Source organism: Suncus etruscus, chromosome 13, assembly GCF_024139225.1.
Source record: "Suncus etruscus isolate mSunEtr1 chromosome 13, mSunEtr1.pri.cur, whole genome shotgun sequence".
Lineage (NCBI taxonomy): Eukaryota > Metazoa > Chordata > Mammalia > Eulipotyphla > Soricidae > Suncus > Suncus etruscus.
In genome coordinates, this window is record NC_064860.1 from 47,153,875 (window position 1) to 47,171,386 (window position 17,512).

The following is a 17,512-nucleotide window of genomic DNA, read 5'->3' on the forward strand; positions in this document are numbered from 1 at the left end:
GGAGAGTATCATGTTAAACAATAGAATTCAGTAGAAAAAAGACAGAAATAACTCACTTAGCTGTGGAATAGAGATACAATAAAGGAACAGACAGCATCAGAAATGCCAAGCCATTGGTGTTGGAAAAAAAATTGATTAGGAAACATAAAGTCTTGGGAAAATGAATAAAGATTGGGACAAAAAGTATCAGGGCTGTGGTTAGTGTTGTAGGCATAATATAATGGTAGTGGGATGCTGAAAGTTTATAAATCAATATCATAAGCTTATTATTATTGGAATTTTATATTATCTGAATTATAATGTATACATTTTTCATTTAAAATTTTTGATTTCTTTTTCTTTTGCTTTCTGACTCAATTTGCTTTAGGTTAAAAATTAACAAGTATGGGGCCAGAATATTAGTACAGTGGGTAGAGTGCTTTCCTTGCATGCAGCCAACTGGGGCTGGATCCCTGGAATGTCATATGTTCCCACTCATAATGATCCTTGAATGCAGATCCAGAAGTAAGCTTTGAGTACAACTAAGTGTGCCCCCCAAAAAAAAAAACAAGTAACAAATATAATTACCACTGGCAGAAAACAAGCAAAGGGCAAAAGAGAGTTAGACTCTTGGGGATACAACTGAAAGGAAGAATAAGAAAGAAGTTGAGCAAATTACGTGATTGACACACTTTGTTCCCAGTAGTTCTTCCTTGCTTTTGCCACATCTCAGCTCATAGGCACATCCTGTGCGGAAATGCCCATTTGCCTACAATAGGTGGGTTCACATCCTCCCTGTCCTGAATGTACATGGGCACTCGTTTGGGAATGTTGACAGCACTTTTTACTGGCCAGATGCCACTGTTGAAGCAAATGCCAAGCCTGACTCCTGACAAGGAGGAGTATTCAGCACAGCAGATGAATTGCTAACAGCCACATCAGATCTTTTCTCCCTAATGTCGTTTGTCTTGTGTTGTCAAATACACTCGCCCTTGCTTTCTGTCTCTAATGAAGCTTCCTGTGTGATGAAGAAACAAGAAGGAAATAAATTTTCTAAAAGATCTCTGTGTAGGTACTGTATCGTTTGAGGGGAAAGATATTGGGAATGCAGACAGGTAATAGCATTTTAAATTGTCCTAGTATTTCATTCTCTCTACCCATCATCGGGAGAAACACTTTTGCTCTTAAAATGCAATTTACCGATAACTGAAAGGTATCATCTCCTTGAGATGATCTTCTTCTATTTTTTCTCAATTTTTTTTTTTTGGCTTTTGGCTTTTGGGTCACACCTGGCAGTGCTCAGGGGTTATTCCTGGCTCCAGGCTCAGAAATTGCTCCTGGCAGGCACAGGGGACCATATGGGGCACCGGGATTCGAGCCAATGACCTCCTGCATGAAAGGCAAACGCCTTACCTCCATGCTATCTCTCCGGCCCCTCAATTTTAATTTTTAATGAAGAAAAGGTGAATAAATTAATGAATGGATGGAATAGTTCTGGATAATTTTGTGTTCAGGCTCCCTAGTTTTTATTTCCCCAACCTGAACAACTCTTAAAATATAGAGTGATCTGAGAGTGAATGTGATGATTATAACCATTAACATGAGCAAGAAAAAGATATATAGGGCAATATAGTCGTATAAAAGAAAAGGGTGAAGTGAAAAAGAAAAAAAGGAGAAAAAATGGTATTATATTTTTTATCTAATTCCTTTTGAATTTGTAATTCTAGTGAGTTTATACATGGTTCAAATTCTTGTGCCCCCTATTACCCAGGCCCTCTGGATACCAATAAGATTTGTATCCCAGTACAAGATCCAAATCTCTTGACTTGCAATTGGTATGCATTCCTGAGTTACCATTTTAAGCAGTGTTACACAGATCTTGGATTCATGTCAAACATTAAATATTCATCAGAAGTATGGCTTAATTTACTTTTAAAAAAAGTGCCTGTTGTGCTCAATTTTACTGAGCTGATAGAACATTTTTGTACATATTGATTGAGATGAGGAAAACCATTGAACATAGGAAAAGAGCTCTGTAACTCATACCTAATTAAGTCGTAGATGCTACTCCTGAAGACTACTGATGGGGTATGAGCAAAATGACAGGAAGTGTAGCATATGGGAAAAATGGCTGCCATGTTGACAGGAAGTACAGTAATGCCTACTCTCAATAGATGGAATAAACTCTGCTATGCCTAAAATTTATAACTGTTATCTCATCTAAGAGATGAGTTTCTAAACTGTTATTCCTATAAACAACCAAAATAAGCGGAGGGGGGCATTTGTGTTTAGCTCAACAGAAGCATGTAAAAAGAAGCTATAGTATATCAAAATAGATACATGAGGAGAGAGAGAGAGAGAGAGAGAGAGAGAGAGAGAGAGAGAGAGAGAGAGAGAGAGAGAGAGAGAGAGAGAGAACAAGCCAGAGAGACTGGAGCCTGGAGAAGGAAGCCTGTACCTCTGGGGCCAATCTGCTATATTTCATGTAGCAGGAAAGAGAGAGAAAGGCAGAGCAAGTTGCATCTTGCTGATGCTGTTTCAAGCCCAGCCAGGCCAAGAGTTTGGGGCCTTCAGCCTCCAACCAGCAGACTCTGCTCCGGTATTTTTCCTGGGGCCCTCCTAACTGCCAGGCTCTACCTTTTTAAATTATGACAGTTGTCCATTACAGGGTGCATGTCCCAGTCCAATTACCATTGAGGGGGGTCATCAATCCCTAAAATTACATTGACAGTAATCCCTTTAAATACATTATCAGAAGCAGGTACTGTTAAAGAGCTTGACAAAAATATCAGATCAGTCAAAAATGTAGGAGACCATGTGCCCACTAGAGTTGACTCTGGATTATTGCATATAAATCTTAAAAATGAAATGAATCCTGAGAACATAACACTTACCTCTTTTATCCAAAGAACCTCTTTTATAATGTACTATTTCCTTTTTGCTTCGAGTAGAGGTGATGGGTTTGGAGGTGTATAAACTGAGGCATAGGAAGATTAAAGGGCATGCATGGAAAAGGCCTTTCATATGGATGACTCCAGGAGTCAAGAGAACATGTCCCATTATTCCAACTTTGTTAGGTTCAGTGCTAACAAATATTTATTTTCCACCTGCCTCTGTATTTGTACAATTTCTCCTCTACCTTCAACTTAAAATATACTTTGTTTTTAAATCTGTTAATTCAATTAATATTGTTAACTTATATTGTTATAGGCTATATATATATATATATATATAACAATATATTGTTATAGGCTCTGCATTTCATTCCTGCCTTTGCCACTCCCACTTAAATTTTTTGCTTAAATGCCTCTTTCCTTCCATGCATTATTTCTTCTATAGTCCTGTGAATCCATATCTTATATTTTGATTAGTTTATTGATTACATTCCTCTCTAAGAATATAAACTCCATGAGAATAGATTCTTTGTCTTATACTTTGTTTTAACTCTAGCAATAGAAAAGTTCTGGAATAAACCAGGCTTCAATAAATATATCTTAAGAAATAAATGATTGATATAAATAAAGATCCTATTACTGCAGATATTAAGTTAAAATATTTATAGAAACCTGAAATCCTGCCATAAAATTACAAAGAAGGTTCTAAAATAAGAAATAGACAAGGTAGTAAAAATAAAAATTATTTTAAAGTATATTTACAAAATTGACCTATTTTTTTGGTTTTTTGATCACACAGGTGTCACTCAGGGGTTACTCCTGGCTATGTGCTCAGAAATCACTCCTGGCTTGGGGGACCATATGGGACATGGGGGGTGGGGAATTGAACCACAGTCCATCCTAGGCAGATGTCTTATGGCTCAAGCCACCGCTCCTGCCCCTGATCATTATTTAACTACTATATTTATCTAAGTATCTAAGCACACACAGCTGTGCTCAGGGGACTCTCCTGGCTCTGATCTCACGGATCACTCTGTAGGGCTTGGGGGACCATATTGAGTGCTGGGGATCAACCCAAGTCAGCTTTGATCAAACACCCTATTTACTATACTATCACTCTAGCCCAGCCACTATTAGTGTCTTTCTCCATAGTAAAATTGCAGTGTTTGAAATCCTATGCAGTATCCCCACTATTTCCCAAGATGATTTCCCTGTTTTTTGAATGTTTTTACATGTAAAAGTTTGAAATAAAAATGCCCATATAAATATAAAATAGAATTATTTAAAACCATGAATTATTACTTTCAACCTGCTTAGATATTTTCCATGTTAGCATTTCTACAAGTTTCTTAGAGATTTTGTACATTAATACCTTAAGAAATACTGTTACATGTGTCAACACACATTCAAATATAAAAATAAAAAAGTGCTAGTGAAAAATTATTTTACCTCCAATTTAAGAATAGTATTTTCTTTAAAAATATTGACTTTAAAATGGATTTAAATTGAGTAGAAAAAATTGTTAAAAGTGAATAGAGTTTAAAAACATCAAAACTTGCTCATTTAAAACATCTGGAGATTTTTTTAAAGGATAAGTTTTTATCAACTAAAATACTAATTCCAAATATTAGAGAGCCTCTATAATATCCACATTGTTTCTTTCCACAATATTTTAATTTCTCTTCCTATTCTGTTGATTCAAATCATTAGTTTTGGGATAAATTAGGGAGATAGAATGATAATTCTCAGATCAATTTCTCTCTGATGGAGTAAAATTTTGTGTGGTTCAGTGTTGCATAAGAATCAGAGAAATAACAAAACATTAATGTGTTATTTGCTTTTTTAATATGAATTCCAATTAGTATCCTCATCTTTCACCTGAGTGTTCCCTAGAATCACAAACCAACTGAAAGGGTAGACATCTTTCAGTCTTCAATATAAATGCATACTGATCCACCTATAATAAAAGGTAATACTAATAAGAAAAGAAAGCTTTTATGATATATAAAGTTTAGACTAAATTCCTCCCTTTTTTCTTTAAATAACTGGACTACATAAGTTATTTAGCCTTTCTAAACCTACTTGTTCACCTGTCAAAATCATATACTAGTAATGTACAGTGTTACTCCACAAATTAATTTAGTTCACATACACAAAGCCACTTAGACATAAAATTGCATTCATTTGATGATACTTGTTTTTTCAGCTTGTAAGTTGATAAAAAGAAAAACCACAGATACTCTGAAGAACCAAGGTATTTAGTTTTCTTATTATTTCTTGTTCAAAGCAAATCTATTTGCTTACATGTTGATTTTGTACCTGGGACCTGCCTTACTTTGTTTGACCAGTGGGATTACTCAAATTTCTAATTTTCTTATAATTTCACATATATCCCTCTTTTTCTGACTCCTCACTGTGCCTCTTAATTATCATGGAAACTGATAGACTCCCTTAATGTGAGATTACCCTTATCTCATCTTGCCTTTTTTACTGTGAGTTTCATGGCAGGTAGTCATAAAAATGGTGGAACATGGATCCTATGCAGAGATAGTACTTCACAGGTCTAAGTTCAAGGTTTACCAGACAATATTCAAGTTAGATGATTTGCTAGAAAGACTTGGAGAAATGATGAAATCTTTCTCAGCCACATGGTTATGGTTAAAGACACAGATTAAAATTGCCAAAGGACAAAGTTCAAGGGAGACAACAAGTGAACTACAGATCCCCGTTCAACAGAGTCATAGTAATAGTGCTTTATTTTCCCTGCAAGGTATTTGGCAAAATGTTTGAAGTATAGCCAAGCAGAAAGTTTACTCAGGCTTTGGTGTCCAGGGATCTTACTGGGGAGATAAATTCTTTGACACAGAGTAACCATCAGTTACCTTCGTAACTTAGTCTCCCTCTCTCCATCCCAGAAGTCAAATAGCTTCAGGATTCCTGATGAACAAAAATAAATATTTACCCCAAAGCAGCATTGTCTGAGCTCCCAAAGACATACAAGTACTCTTCCTAGGCAGGATATCCCAAAGGTGTAAGCCTAAGCTCTCAGAAACCAATTAATAACCATTCCTTTCTTTAGAATATAAAAGTTGAGCCCCCACCAATTCCATGGAATAAACCCTTTAATTTATATCACTGAAATAAAACATTATGTATTGGAGAAGCCTACTGCTCTTCTTTGTTTTGTTAAAAAGAAAAATTCTTCAAGGGGCATTGATCAGTGTGGTTAAATCTAGGCTGTAGACATAAGTAAAATGTGAAACACAAAAACATTTTGAAGACTAAAATCTGAAGCACAGACCAATTTCTTTTACATTGACCTAAAATGACTTGAGAGTTGCTGTTAGGTAAGCAGCCCTCCAGCACAAAACTGAAAAAAGGAGACAATTCAGTGATGCTTTATTAGTGCTATAAAATAGAATAAACATTTCCTCCATTTCAGAAAGCATTGCATGTTAAGAGATAGCATAGTTTGAAAAATAAGTGGATATTTCTCTTTACATTGAAAACCACTGATCAGGTCTTTAGTTTTGAAATATGGTATTTCCCAGGCCAGTATAACAGCAGCTTTGGAAAAGAAATAAAAAGTCTTTCTAAGCTTAACCTGTCAAAAATTTAGGACATTGGAATTCCTTCCTCGCATTTCTCTATCAGAGTAACCAATAAATTAGTAAATGGATATGCAAATGTCAATACATATTTTATATATATTTACATTGCATTGCTCAAATCTGTTTTGTTTTTGATTTTTGATTTGGAGGCCATACCCTGCAGTGCTCAGGATTTACTCTTGGCTCAGGAATCATTCCCAGGATGGCTGGAAACCCTGTTACAGGTGATCAAAGCTGATAATACAGTATATAGTTAGCAAGTGCCTTACATGTTGTATTCTCTGAGCCCTGAGATATATGTTTTTATTTAGAATTAAAATCATGACTAGAGTCTTAATTTTAGGATAGCTATGCAAACTATTTCCTATATCATTAATCCTAATTCCTCTCTCAATAAAATGAGGATAATATCTATTTCAAAGGCTAAATTTCAATTATTAAAAAAATAGCTGGCAAAAAATCATTCTAGTGGATGACAAAATAATTGTCAACAAATGTTAAATACTAATGAAATGATATTATAATTATTAAAAAGAACATTTGGCTTAGATAAAGCATAGTTTCCTGCTGGGCATAAACCTTAGCACCAACCTCGCAGTTTTGAATCTTGGCTTTCCCTTCATTGGTTTAAGGAAAGACATTGATATTAAACCTCACCAGTGATTCATCCATCTAGGAGTAAAAGCTAGAGTGAAGATTAAATGCTTGTGAACTATTTAAAATAGAATCTCACACATAATAAGTGTTTGATAAACATCAGCCACTACTATTGAATTATAGTTTTAGAAGAACTCATTCTGCTCATGGATTTCAAATCCCTCAATTGAACAAATGGGTCTAAGTGAATCACTGTGACAAACATCATGCTATTATAGACAATTGTGGGTTCAATCCCTAGTCATGCAGCTAATTAGCAGCCTGGCATTAATCTTGTCACTTATTTTTCCTAAACCTGACCTTTTCATCTCTGTAGTGGATCTTGTCAATCTTGAACTAAAATGAGCAAACATTGATAAGCTTCAACAGTTGCTACAATAACTACCAGTTCTATGTGCCAATAATATGAGTAAACATCTTAGAAAGACATCTTAAAATCTTAGGATTCTCCACTGATCACACACAAAAATGTAATTCATCCTAGGATATGAAATAAGATTCTTTCAGCAAACAATTCTTAAACAACATTCACATGCCAAGAACAGTGCAGTCTGCAACAAATCAAGTTGAGCAGTTTAGGTCTTCAAGAAATCACATTCTTATTTAGAAACAAATGTAATAACAGTGAACACAAATATATAAGGAAAATGAAATGATTGTATAGGCAATATGGGTTCAAAGTAGTTAGAGTTTCTGAACTCAAATTTTAATAGAGTGCAAGATATAGTCATTATTTTCTCTCTTTTTATCTGCTCTGTAAAATTAAGCTCAGTAAATGCACAGTAAATCTTTGAATGAATCAACGGATTTCAGAAAAACCACATGATAAACACTAGTCTATGACCCGATTCTAGATTTAACTCATCTATATATTTATTTCCCTATACAAAGAATATTCTGTCTGGAAGACAATTCTCTGACATAAATAACTGTATCTGTCTCCTTGCTCATTTTAAAGAATTATTGATAAGGTCAAATAAGCAAGTATATTTGAAAGTTTAATAAAATCAAGTAAGGGCCCAGAGAGATAGCACAGCGGTGTTTGCCTTGCAAGCAGCCGATCCAGGACCAAAGGTGGTTGGCTCGAATCCCGGTGTCCCATATGGTCCCCTGAGCCTGCCAGGAGCTATTTCTGAGCAGACAGCCAGCAGTAACCCCTGAGCACCGCCGGGTGTGACCCAAAAAAACAAAAAAAAAAATAAATAAATAAAATCAAGTAAAATGTGGAAATATTAAATGACTTTATTCTGAAAGAGGCAATATATGTTATAAATAACTTAAAACATGTGGAATTTTAGAAGTGATAAAATGTCATGAGAAAGGATAAGTGAGATTTCCAGCTCCCCAAAGAAATTACCACTTACAATAATTGGGGTGCAAATTTTGTCCAGGGTAGGCTTATTTTGAGCAGAGTACAATTGTCTGTTCCTCATAGCTAAACTCCTTCTCCAGCCTACTATTGAATTGGTTCCATGACTATGATAAATGAAAAAGACCAACACCAATATCCTTATCTAAAAATTACCCATCCATTGTAGAAATATCCTCCAAACAAAGAAACAAATAGGTGAAAAATGAGATGCAAGATGTAGTAGTGAAATATTGAATTTTGTGAGCTTCTCACTCAATGTGGCAGATCTCAACACTTTAATATTTACACACACACACACACACACACACACACACACACACACACACACACACATTCCAAAAATATCTGTGCCTTGAAACAAGTCTTTTCTCACTGATCTGAATTACTGGCTTTGTTTTTGCCTTTTTTGCTTTTCTTTTTGGAAACTCAAAACGAAGAGCTATGAGTCCAGTTTACTCTTTAGTAAGAAATCTGATTGTAGATCTCATAAATAGCTGAAATAAATAGTGAACATAGCTCATCTGGAGAAAAAATGGCTGCTGAGATCAGACAAAAAGATGATAAAGAAGCAGAGTGATTACATAGGTAAAGATGAAACCAAAGAGATATTGTGTGTTTCCCTCCACAGACAGATGCTGCCCTGATGTACGACGCTGTGTACATGGTGGCCATCGCTTCCCACCGGGCTGCCCAGCTGACTGTTAGCTCCCTCCAGTGCCATCGACACAAGCCCTGGCGCCTTGGACCCAGATTTATGAACCTGATCAAAGAGGCAAGTGCTGCTTTCATAGCCTAGTTCTTCCTTTGACTCAGCTCGGTTTGTCTTTTCCATTTTTAATGGGATTTCTGTACTTCTCAACCTTTCTTGACAAAGGCCCTTGATGACCTTGTTTCCTTCTTGTGCCTCAATTTTTGACAACTGATCCCCTTATCTCGTGCTTTGCACCCCTTCCTCATGTATGTGATTTTTTTCCCCTTTGACCCACTTGGTATATGAGTCCATGATTATAAATACTGGTCAAGGAAAACTATGATGAATTTTTACAGTGTGATTTGAGAAGTTAAAGTGCCAGTTCATAATACGGATTCTCCTTCACTTCAACTATGATCCCTCATTCAACTTTATCTCATATGAGTTCATAGAGAGGACAAGTGATTACTCTAGGACTTTTGGAATCAAGAAATGGGTTACTCCATCAGTGAAAGGTACCATAACTAATTCCAATAGTGACCACTTATAATCCCAGTGGTTTTACAGGCATACAAAAAAAAAAAAAAGACTTCTTTGTCACCTATTATTTGACCTTTGGTCAGTAAACTGAAAAAGTCCTATTTCAAATAAATAGACTTACTATTGTCCTAGATAATCTCTTGGACTTCCCTGATCCTTTTCTTTGTATTAAAGCCTTGTAAGTAATCTTTATGAAGTCCTGCTCTAAAATTCCAAGACACTTCTTTTCCCTTAACCCAGCCCTGGCATGCACACTTGATGTTTTTTCATTATTTGGTGGAGTAGGGGTTAGAGGGTTGGCTCATCTATTGGTGTTCAGAATCTATCCCTCACTGTTTTCTCAGAAGTCATTCTTGACATTACTCAGAGAATCATATGTGGTGCCAGGGATCAAACCAAGAGCCCACTGAATATGAGACAAGTGTCTTAAACTTCTGCCTTATCCCATTGGTTCCTCAAGTTGTTGTCAATTTTAGTTCACTAGCATGTTTGAGTAATAAAACTAGGTAAGTTCCTTAAACTCTTTGTGTCTCAGTTTCCTCATCTGCAAGATGGAGGTAATAGCTTCTTTCTCACAGGAGTACTATGGGGTTAAATATAAGGGCAATAATTATAAAGAGCTGGAGAGATAATACAGTGGATAAGGCATTTGCCTTACACTCAATAATCTGAGTTTGATCCCTGGCAACTCATGTAGTCTCATCCCTGGTTCTTGTCAAAAATAATCCCTGAACATTCAGGAATATTTCATGATTATTCCCTAAACAGGAATAAGCCCTGAGCAGCACTGTGTTCCCCCACCAAGCAAAAATAAAGTTTGTAAAAAATATAGTAAAAATCTGAAATTATTTCCAACATTGGAATAAACCACTTGTAATAGCCACGTTCACTTGACAGAGGACGTTGCTAGGAATTTAAAAACTGGCGGCAATAACAACAAAGAAATCACAAATAGGCATGAAATGAAAAATCCTTTCTGATAGCTACATAAATCTGACACACTGTGCCTAATAGAAAAACAGTGCCAGCTCTCTTCTCCCTGCGGGTGATTATGGTTATGTCCTGAATCTCCATCCTTATCACCTTGATCTTTAACAAGAAAACAGCTGGTTCCCTTTTATCTCAACCCAGGGCAAGGAGAGGCTTGAAGTTCCATGAAAGGTTATGATCAAACACTCTGAGCACCCCCTGAGCATCTTTTCACTTGTACTCCAGTTGCAAAAGCAGGTGAAATTACCAGGCACAATTTAGACCCATTGAAAGAAGTAATGAGCTGCAAGACAAGACACAATATTGAAAGCCAGAAAGCTTGTTATGGTCATTGAGTCCAAAGAGCAAATTTCTCATTGTCACGTTCCACAGTTGGGAATGGGAAGAGAAACTCAGGGATGGAGGATACTTGAGAAACTTCACATAACTTTCCTCTCATCCTATCTGGAGTCTCAATATCTTGTTCAACCTTTGACAAGTTGTAGCTACCTGCCAGCAAGATCAGATTGGGGGTAATTAGATGAATGTCCCAACCTGCTAGAGGACTGGCATTGCGAGAATTCTGAGACAAATTCAAACATGCAAAGTGAGAAAACTGTGAGTATCTCGAGTAGAAAATCTGACCAAACTGCGGGCAACAAAATGAATGAAAGAAACATGAAATGAGAGCGAGGTTCAACAAAACTTCCTAACACTTCCAGTACCATCACTTGCTTGTAAATTCCTGACTCGGTAATTAGAATTCATGTAAAGGCACAAGTCAGCAGATTAAATCGATGGAGTGAAGATTAAATTTGTCATGGAAGTAAACTTCCCAAGCAGAAAGGGAATTAGTTATGTGTGCAAGAACCCCCCTGACAATGCTACACGTCATTTGGAACCAGTAGGTCTTTAAGAGAGGCCTCACGCTAAGTATCTTTCAATGTTTAGGGTTGACTTAGTAAAAGGGGAAATTCAAGAAGATCTTTAAATTTGATGGACTGTATTATGGTTTATTTCTCTGGGCATTCATTAAGCAAATGCAGAGGAGGAGATTATAAATTTCCACTCAGCGAGTGTACAGGGACTCCATTATGTAAGTAACATTAACTTGGACCCCGAGGAACTGTTTGTCCCCACATGAGATTGTGCAGTTTCTATTATCTATTAAAATGAATTCTGTATAGCGGAGAAATGTCAGGCTTCATTTGCATGCCTATGCCACAAAGGAAAGCTTTTTACTTAGGAAGACTCATACAGGGGCTGCTGTGATTGGACTCCTCATTGCTTGGCCCTGTCTCATCCCTGGTTCCCTTCCTGGTACTTGGTGCGCTTGATACATCTCCCTGAACTTACCATCTGTTTCTACGAAAAATTTCCTGCCTCTTAAGTTTGATCTGCTGGTCTTGGCTCAGAAATTTAGATTTTTTTGCCTCCACATATTAGCACATCTGCTAGATTAGACCATTTTATCTTATCTGTTTGCATATCTTTTTGCAAGCTGTGTCTTTCTAAGTCTTTACTCTATAGTTCTTGGATAAGTCCCACATAGAGCAAGACAGGCAATAATAGATATCAACCTCAGGAATTAATGAATAAGCAAAGGTATTGAAAAGCACCCACACTCAGTACTTAAAAAATCAATTCAACCCCTGATTCAATGTTGCATTTATCTAAAATATTACTGTGAAAGATTTGTAATCCACTTTGGTCAAAATAAAAATTTTAAAAAATCAATTCAATAAAAACAATTACATAAAAATTATATAAAATTAATTTAATAGAAACAATACAATATAGCAGAGTCAGAATCTTCACTAGGATTGTAGGTTCTGGTAAGAGATTAAGGAATTTAATTATCACATGAGTAAGTAAATTCTTGATGAAAATTTCGTATCAGGATGAAAAATCTAGCACTGGGAGCATAAACCTTGAAATTTATTGTAAAGCCTGATACCTATGAATTCATTGTGATGACTATTTTTTGTGAAGTTAGCTTTGCACTCTCTTGGATCTTCAGTTTTCTTAAAAAATGGGAATAAATATCCATATCGTAATTTAATAGAAGTCACACCTATTTATTTATATGCATTGTCTAGCAAATGTTCAGGATGTAATAACTGCTCAGTAAAGGCCAATAGCTATAAAATGAAAGTTTCTGTAACAACGTGTATCAAGAAAGGTGGGTTGTCAGAGAGAAATGACTCAATGCAGATAAAACATTGCATTACCAGACCAGAGCAATAGTATAATGGGTAGGACACTTATCCTACCCATGGCTAACTCAAGTTTGTTCCCCAGCATCCCATATTGTCTGTCACCCAAGCCTGAGTATAGGCCAAAAGTAGCTGCAGAGCATCGCTGGCTGTGACTCGAAAACAAAACAGAAAAATTCATTATATTGCCTAAACTATGTATGAATAGCTTTCTTTCTATTTTACTATTGTCATCATTCTTATTAAGAATGAAAGAAAGAAAGAAAGAAGGAAGGAAGGAAGGAAGGAAGGAAGGAAGGAAGGAAGGAAGGAAGGAAGGAAGGAAGGAAGGAAGGAAGGAAGGAAGGAAGGAAGGAAAGAAAGAAAGAAAGAAAGAAAGAAAGAAAGAAAGAAAGAAAGAAAGAAAGAAAGAAAGAAAGAAAGAAAGAAAGAAAGAAAGAAAGAAAGAAAGAAAGAAAGAAAGAAAGAAAGAAAGAAAGAAAGAAAGAAAGAAAGAAAGAAAGAAAGAAAGAAAGAAAGAAAGAAAGAAAGAAAGAAAGAAAGAAAGAAAGAAAGAAAGAAAGAAAGAAAAAGAAGAGAGAAATGGCAAAGCAGAATGATCAAGCATCAAAGAATTCAATAATTCAATTCAATAATTCAGTTTCTGGGCCAGGATGATCAAACATTTGCCTTGCATGTGGCCTATGTGTTGAATCCCCAGCATTTCATATGGTCCTCTGAGTCTACCAGGGGTAATTTCTAGAAATTTAAATCACAGGTCAGTCTGGGGAATCATAGCTGATGTGAGGGAGCTAAAGTGCTTCCAGCTAGTCTTTCCAATTTGTTGCTTTGGACAGACTTTGCTCCACTTGACCTGAGAAATTCCAGAGTCATTATAGTAGGAACATATCTGAGAAGAGTTGAACCAATAATAGACAGTTTAAGGCTATGAACTGTGGGTAAGAGAAGAGGATCAGAGTTTTTCATTCAGTGGATTCTCAAATATTTTCTGGGTCATATGGCCCATATAAAGCCATAGTTCCCATAAAAGGCATAGAAATCGGTCTGCAATCTCAAGGGCCTGAAAAACATCCTAGTTAACCTGAACTGGCTGTTAAAAATAGAAGTCAGTTGAAAGGGAGTTCCAATGCAGTGAGCACAACAATATAAATGAAATCTATAAATGAAACCTCCATTCTTCACCCATGGAGTGATCCATGTGAAGGGATAAGCCCATATGAAACTCTAGTTGGTGAAAAAGATGTGCTGCATTGAGAACTTGAAATATAATTAATTATGGGGAAAATTTATCTCCTTCCCCATGATTTACAATTTTACAATACTGCCTGTCAATGGTAGGGTTTCATGAATACAGTATTCCAACAGCAGACCCACCATCATAGTGCCCACTTCCCTCTACCATTTTCTCAGTGTTCCCCAAATTGCTATTCTTGAAACAGAGACAAAATGTGATTTCAAAGAGTTTATCCTGGTATCTATGAATAGGATATTTGATACAGATAAATCCTACAGATATCATGGTGAGGAAGAGAACATAACTTGTTGAACTAAAAGGCTTAGAAATTTTTCAGATAAATATCTAAGTATTTTTCTGTAATATTAATTTCTCCCTTAGATCTAACATCATCCAGTTGTGTTCATATTAGAAAAAAAATTTTAGAAAAATATTTTAGGATATCCACATTAAGACACTCCCAAGTAGACTCTTATTTTATTAATTAAATATTTACTGTTATAAAAAGGCCCTATTTGAAACTGGAATGCCAAACAAATACAAATATTTTATTTTATTTCTTTTGGGGGGACACACCCAATGATGCTCAGGGATTACTCCTGACTATGTGCTCAGAAATCGCTCCTGTCATGGGGGACCATATGGGACACCGGAATCAAACCGAGGTCTGTCCTGGGTCAGCCAAGTGCAAGGCAAATGCTCTACTGAGCTACTGCTCTGGCCCAGTGTTATATTTTTATTTTAGTAAACAAATCCAATCAATATAAAATAGGGTTTTGTACATACCATATTCTAACTCCATATCCCCCACCAATTTCACATAAAATTGTTTAGTGAAAATCTGAGCAGAGTTTACAACCTGCATGATTGTTCTAAATATTTATCAGATGTTCATCTTGATTTGACATTTCCATTCTTCCTAACTTCAAATATATTGTATGATTATTAAAAAGAAGGGGAGGGGAATATTTCTCCTCTCCCTCCCTTGTTTGCTTTCTTCATCACTCTAACCTTAGTAATCACTACTTGGTTCAAAAAATTAGGACACTTCTTTTTTGGTTGGACTGCTTTGTTCTCCAAGAGTTCTGTAGGTCTTATAAAAAAAAAAAGCGTCTTCAGTGGGATTGGAAATTTTCAAAGCTAATTACTTTACTTAAAGCACTTTCTCTGACTCTGAATTCAAAAGTTTCTTTTGATGTATCCTTGATACAAATCAAGAAATTAATCCCTATTTGAGATTTAAGTATAGAACCTTTCTTCCATCCCTGAACTTCTGGACTCTTGCTCTTCCTGATGAAGTTTCTTCACTCCTCTAATTAATCCTACCACTGATGATGGAGTATCCATCAGAGGGTCTCTGACCAAACCTCACACACACAAAGAGAGGTCTTCCTAGGAAACGCTGGTAGTGCCTACAATCACAACATAGCAAACTTCTTATAGATGGTTCACCCCTAAATTGATCATTTTATAGGTAGGATTCTTTTACCACTTGAGAATCCACATTGGTCTTTAGCAACTTAATCTTGCCATTTTGAATCAGCATGAATCTTCTACATGTTCAACTGCATTCAACTCATTTCTGCTTTCTGTGATTGCCTCTCTGGATGTTTTACTTACCAGGAATAAAACTAGAAAATTATAACCTGAAAGTAAAGAAATATGAGCTCCCCAAAGGACAGTTATGTCCAGAAAAAGCCTATCAGTATTTCACTCTTACTCCTCAAAATGCAACTGCCATTTATAATTATTTTATTCCAAAACAATTCATTCTTTTTCCTTGTGCACTGGCAACTTGGAATTGTTTATCTACTCTTTTATTCATCTATTTACCATTTTGGTTCCCACATTGAATATTTCAGTAGGTAAAGTTCCAAAGTATAATAATTACAACCTATACCATGCCACTAAGACCACACCTTTATAGATTACCTAAATTTTTTCGTCTTGTACATGCAACTAATTAAGTCCTGTAAATTTGTTTGATATTTGGGGAGGGCAAGGGGTGTTGAGTCACACCTGGAGCTGGCATGTCTTACTCTTGTTTCTACACTCAGTGATCACTTCTGACTTAGGAATCATATGGAGTACTGGGATCAAACTGGGTAGAAAGCATGCAAGGCAAGCACCCTATCTACTTAAACAGTTACAACTCTTTTCCACAAATAATCAAAGTGATATATACATTGTGTTTATGTATAAATACACATGAGAAACAATTAGAAACCAAAGTAAAAGTATTAATACTTATATAGATGCTTTAAGAAAAATCCTTTTGACTCTATGATTTTAAAAGTTTCAATTTAAATATCTAGTTTACAAATTTACATTTATAATTTTCTTTTTATCAAAACAAAGCCAATCAAAACAGCATCAGAAAATTGTGCCTGTTTTATATAGATCTTGGTGATGTCCCATACAAAGATTTTACAGTGGTAGGAAAAATTTTGTTTGTTTCTAATTGTTGTATTTAAATGGGATCCAGGTGAAAATTTGCAAAATTAATAAAAAAATTTCTTTAAGAAACATAAGCTCTGCTGTTTTTTAATTCTACCATGGCTCTTCAAATAAGACTTTCCATTGTTGCATATTGATTTTGAACAGGATAAGTGGTCACTAAATCGAATTTCATTGGCTCTCAAACTTAGCCAAATTAATATGCTTTATATTTCTCATTCTTCTATTGAAAAGTATCTGAATTTTCACACTTTATTCTTCTTTATGTGCATTTTCCATTGACGTTGGTTTATACTACTCTGGAGTTTCAATAGTTTGACTTCATACCTCTGTATGTATTTGACACTAAACCTAGTACCAAAGGTTCATCTCATGCCTATTCCACCACAAAACAAAGACCCCCTATCCATCATACCCAATTTTCACACCTTTTTCCCTCCAGTACCCATTATAGTTTTTACTGAGTTCAAGAGTTACTTTTGTTATTTCTTTTGCTTTAGTAATTTATTTTTCACACAGGAGTAAAACTATCCAATACTTTCTTTTGTTTCCTTATTTATTATATTTAGCATGATCACTTGAAGTATGTTTTTCTTGTCCCTGAAGACATCACTTCAATTGTAGAAGTATAGTAGTAGTTTGCTTTAATTTCTCATTCTATAATATCAGTGCTTAGATCTCATGTCCATGAGAACCATTCTACCCTGCACTTCACAAATTTATGACTTAAATTTAGACTTAAATTAGATTTAAAAAATAGATTTTTCATTTTTATGCTCAACTGGGGATTTTAAAAAGTGAATTTCTAAATGCTTATAGTTCACAGTTGTACTAGTTCTATGAACTTTATTAACTATCACCTGAAGTTTTCACAATGGCTATACAAAAAATT

General features: G+C 35.5%; 1 protein-coding gene across 4 annotated transcripts in view; it reads left to right on the forward strand.

The window, feature by feature from the left end:
• GRIK1 (glutamate ionotropic receptor kainate type subunit 1) overlaps window positions 1-17,512 on the forward strand; it is a 495,577-nt gene that overhangs the window by 376,316 nt on the left and 101,749 nt on the right. For all 4 annotated transcript variants that reach the window (XM_049785753.1, XM_049785754.1, XM_049785756.1 and 1 more), the window contains exon 7: window positions 9,142-9,285. In XM_049785753.1, the coding sequence (XP_049641710.1) occupies window positions 9,142-9,285 (144 nt within the window). The remainder of the gene's footprint in view (window positions 1-9,141; window positions 9,286-17,512) is intronic.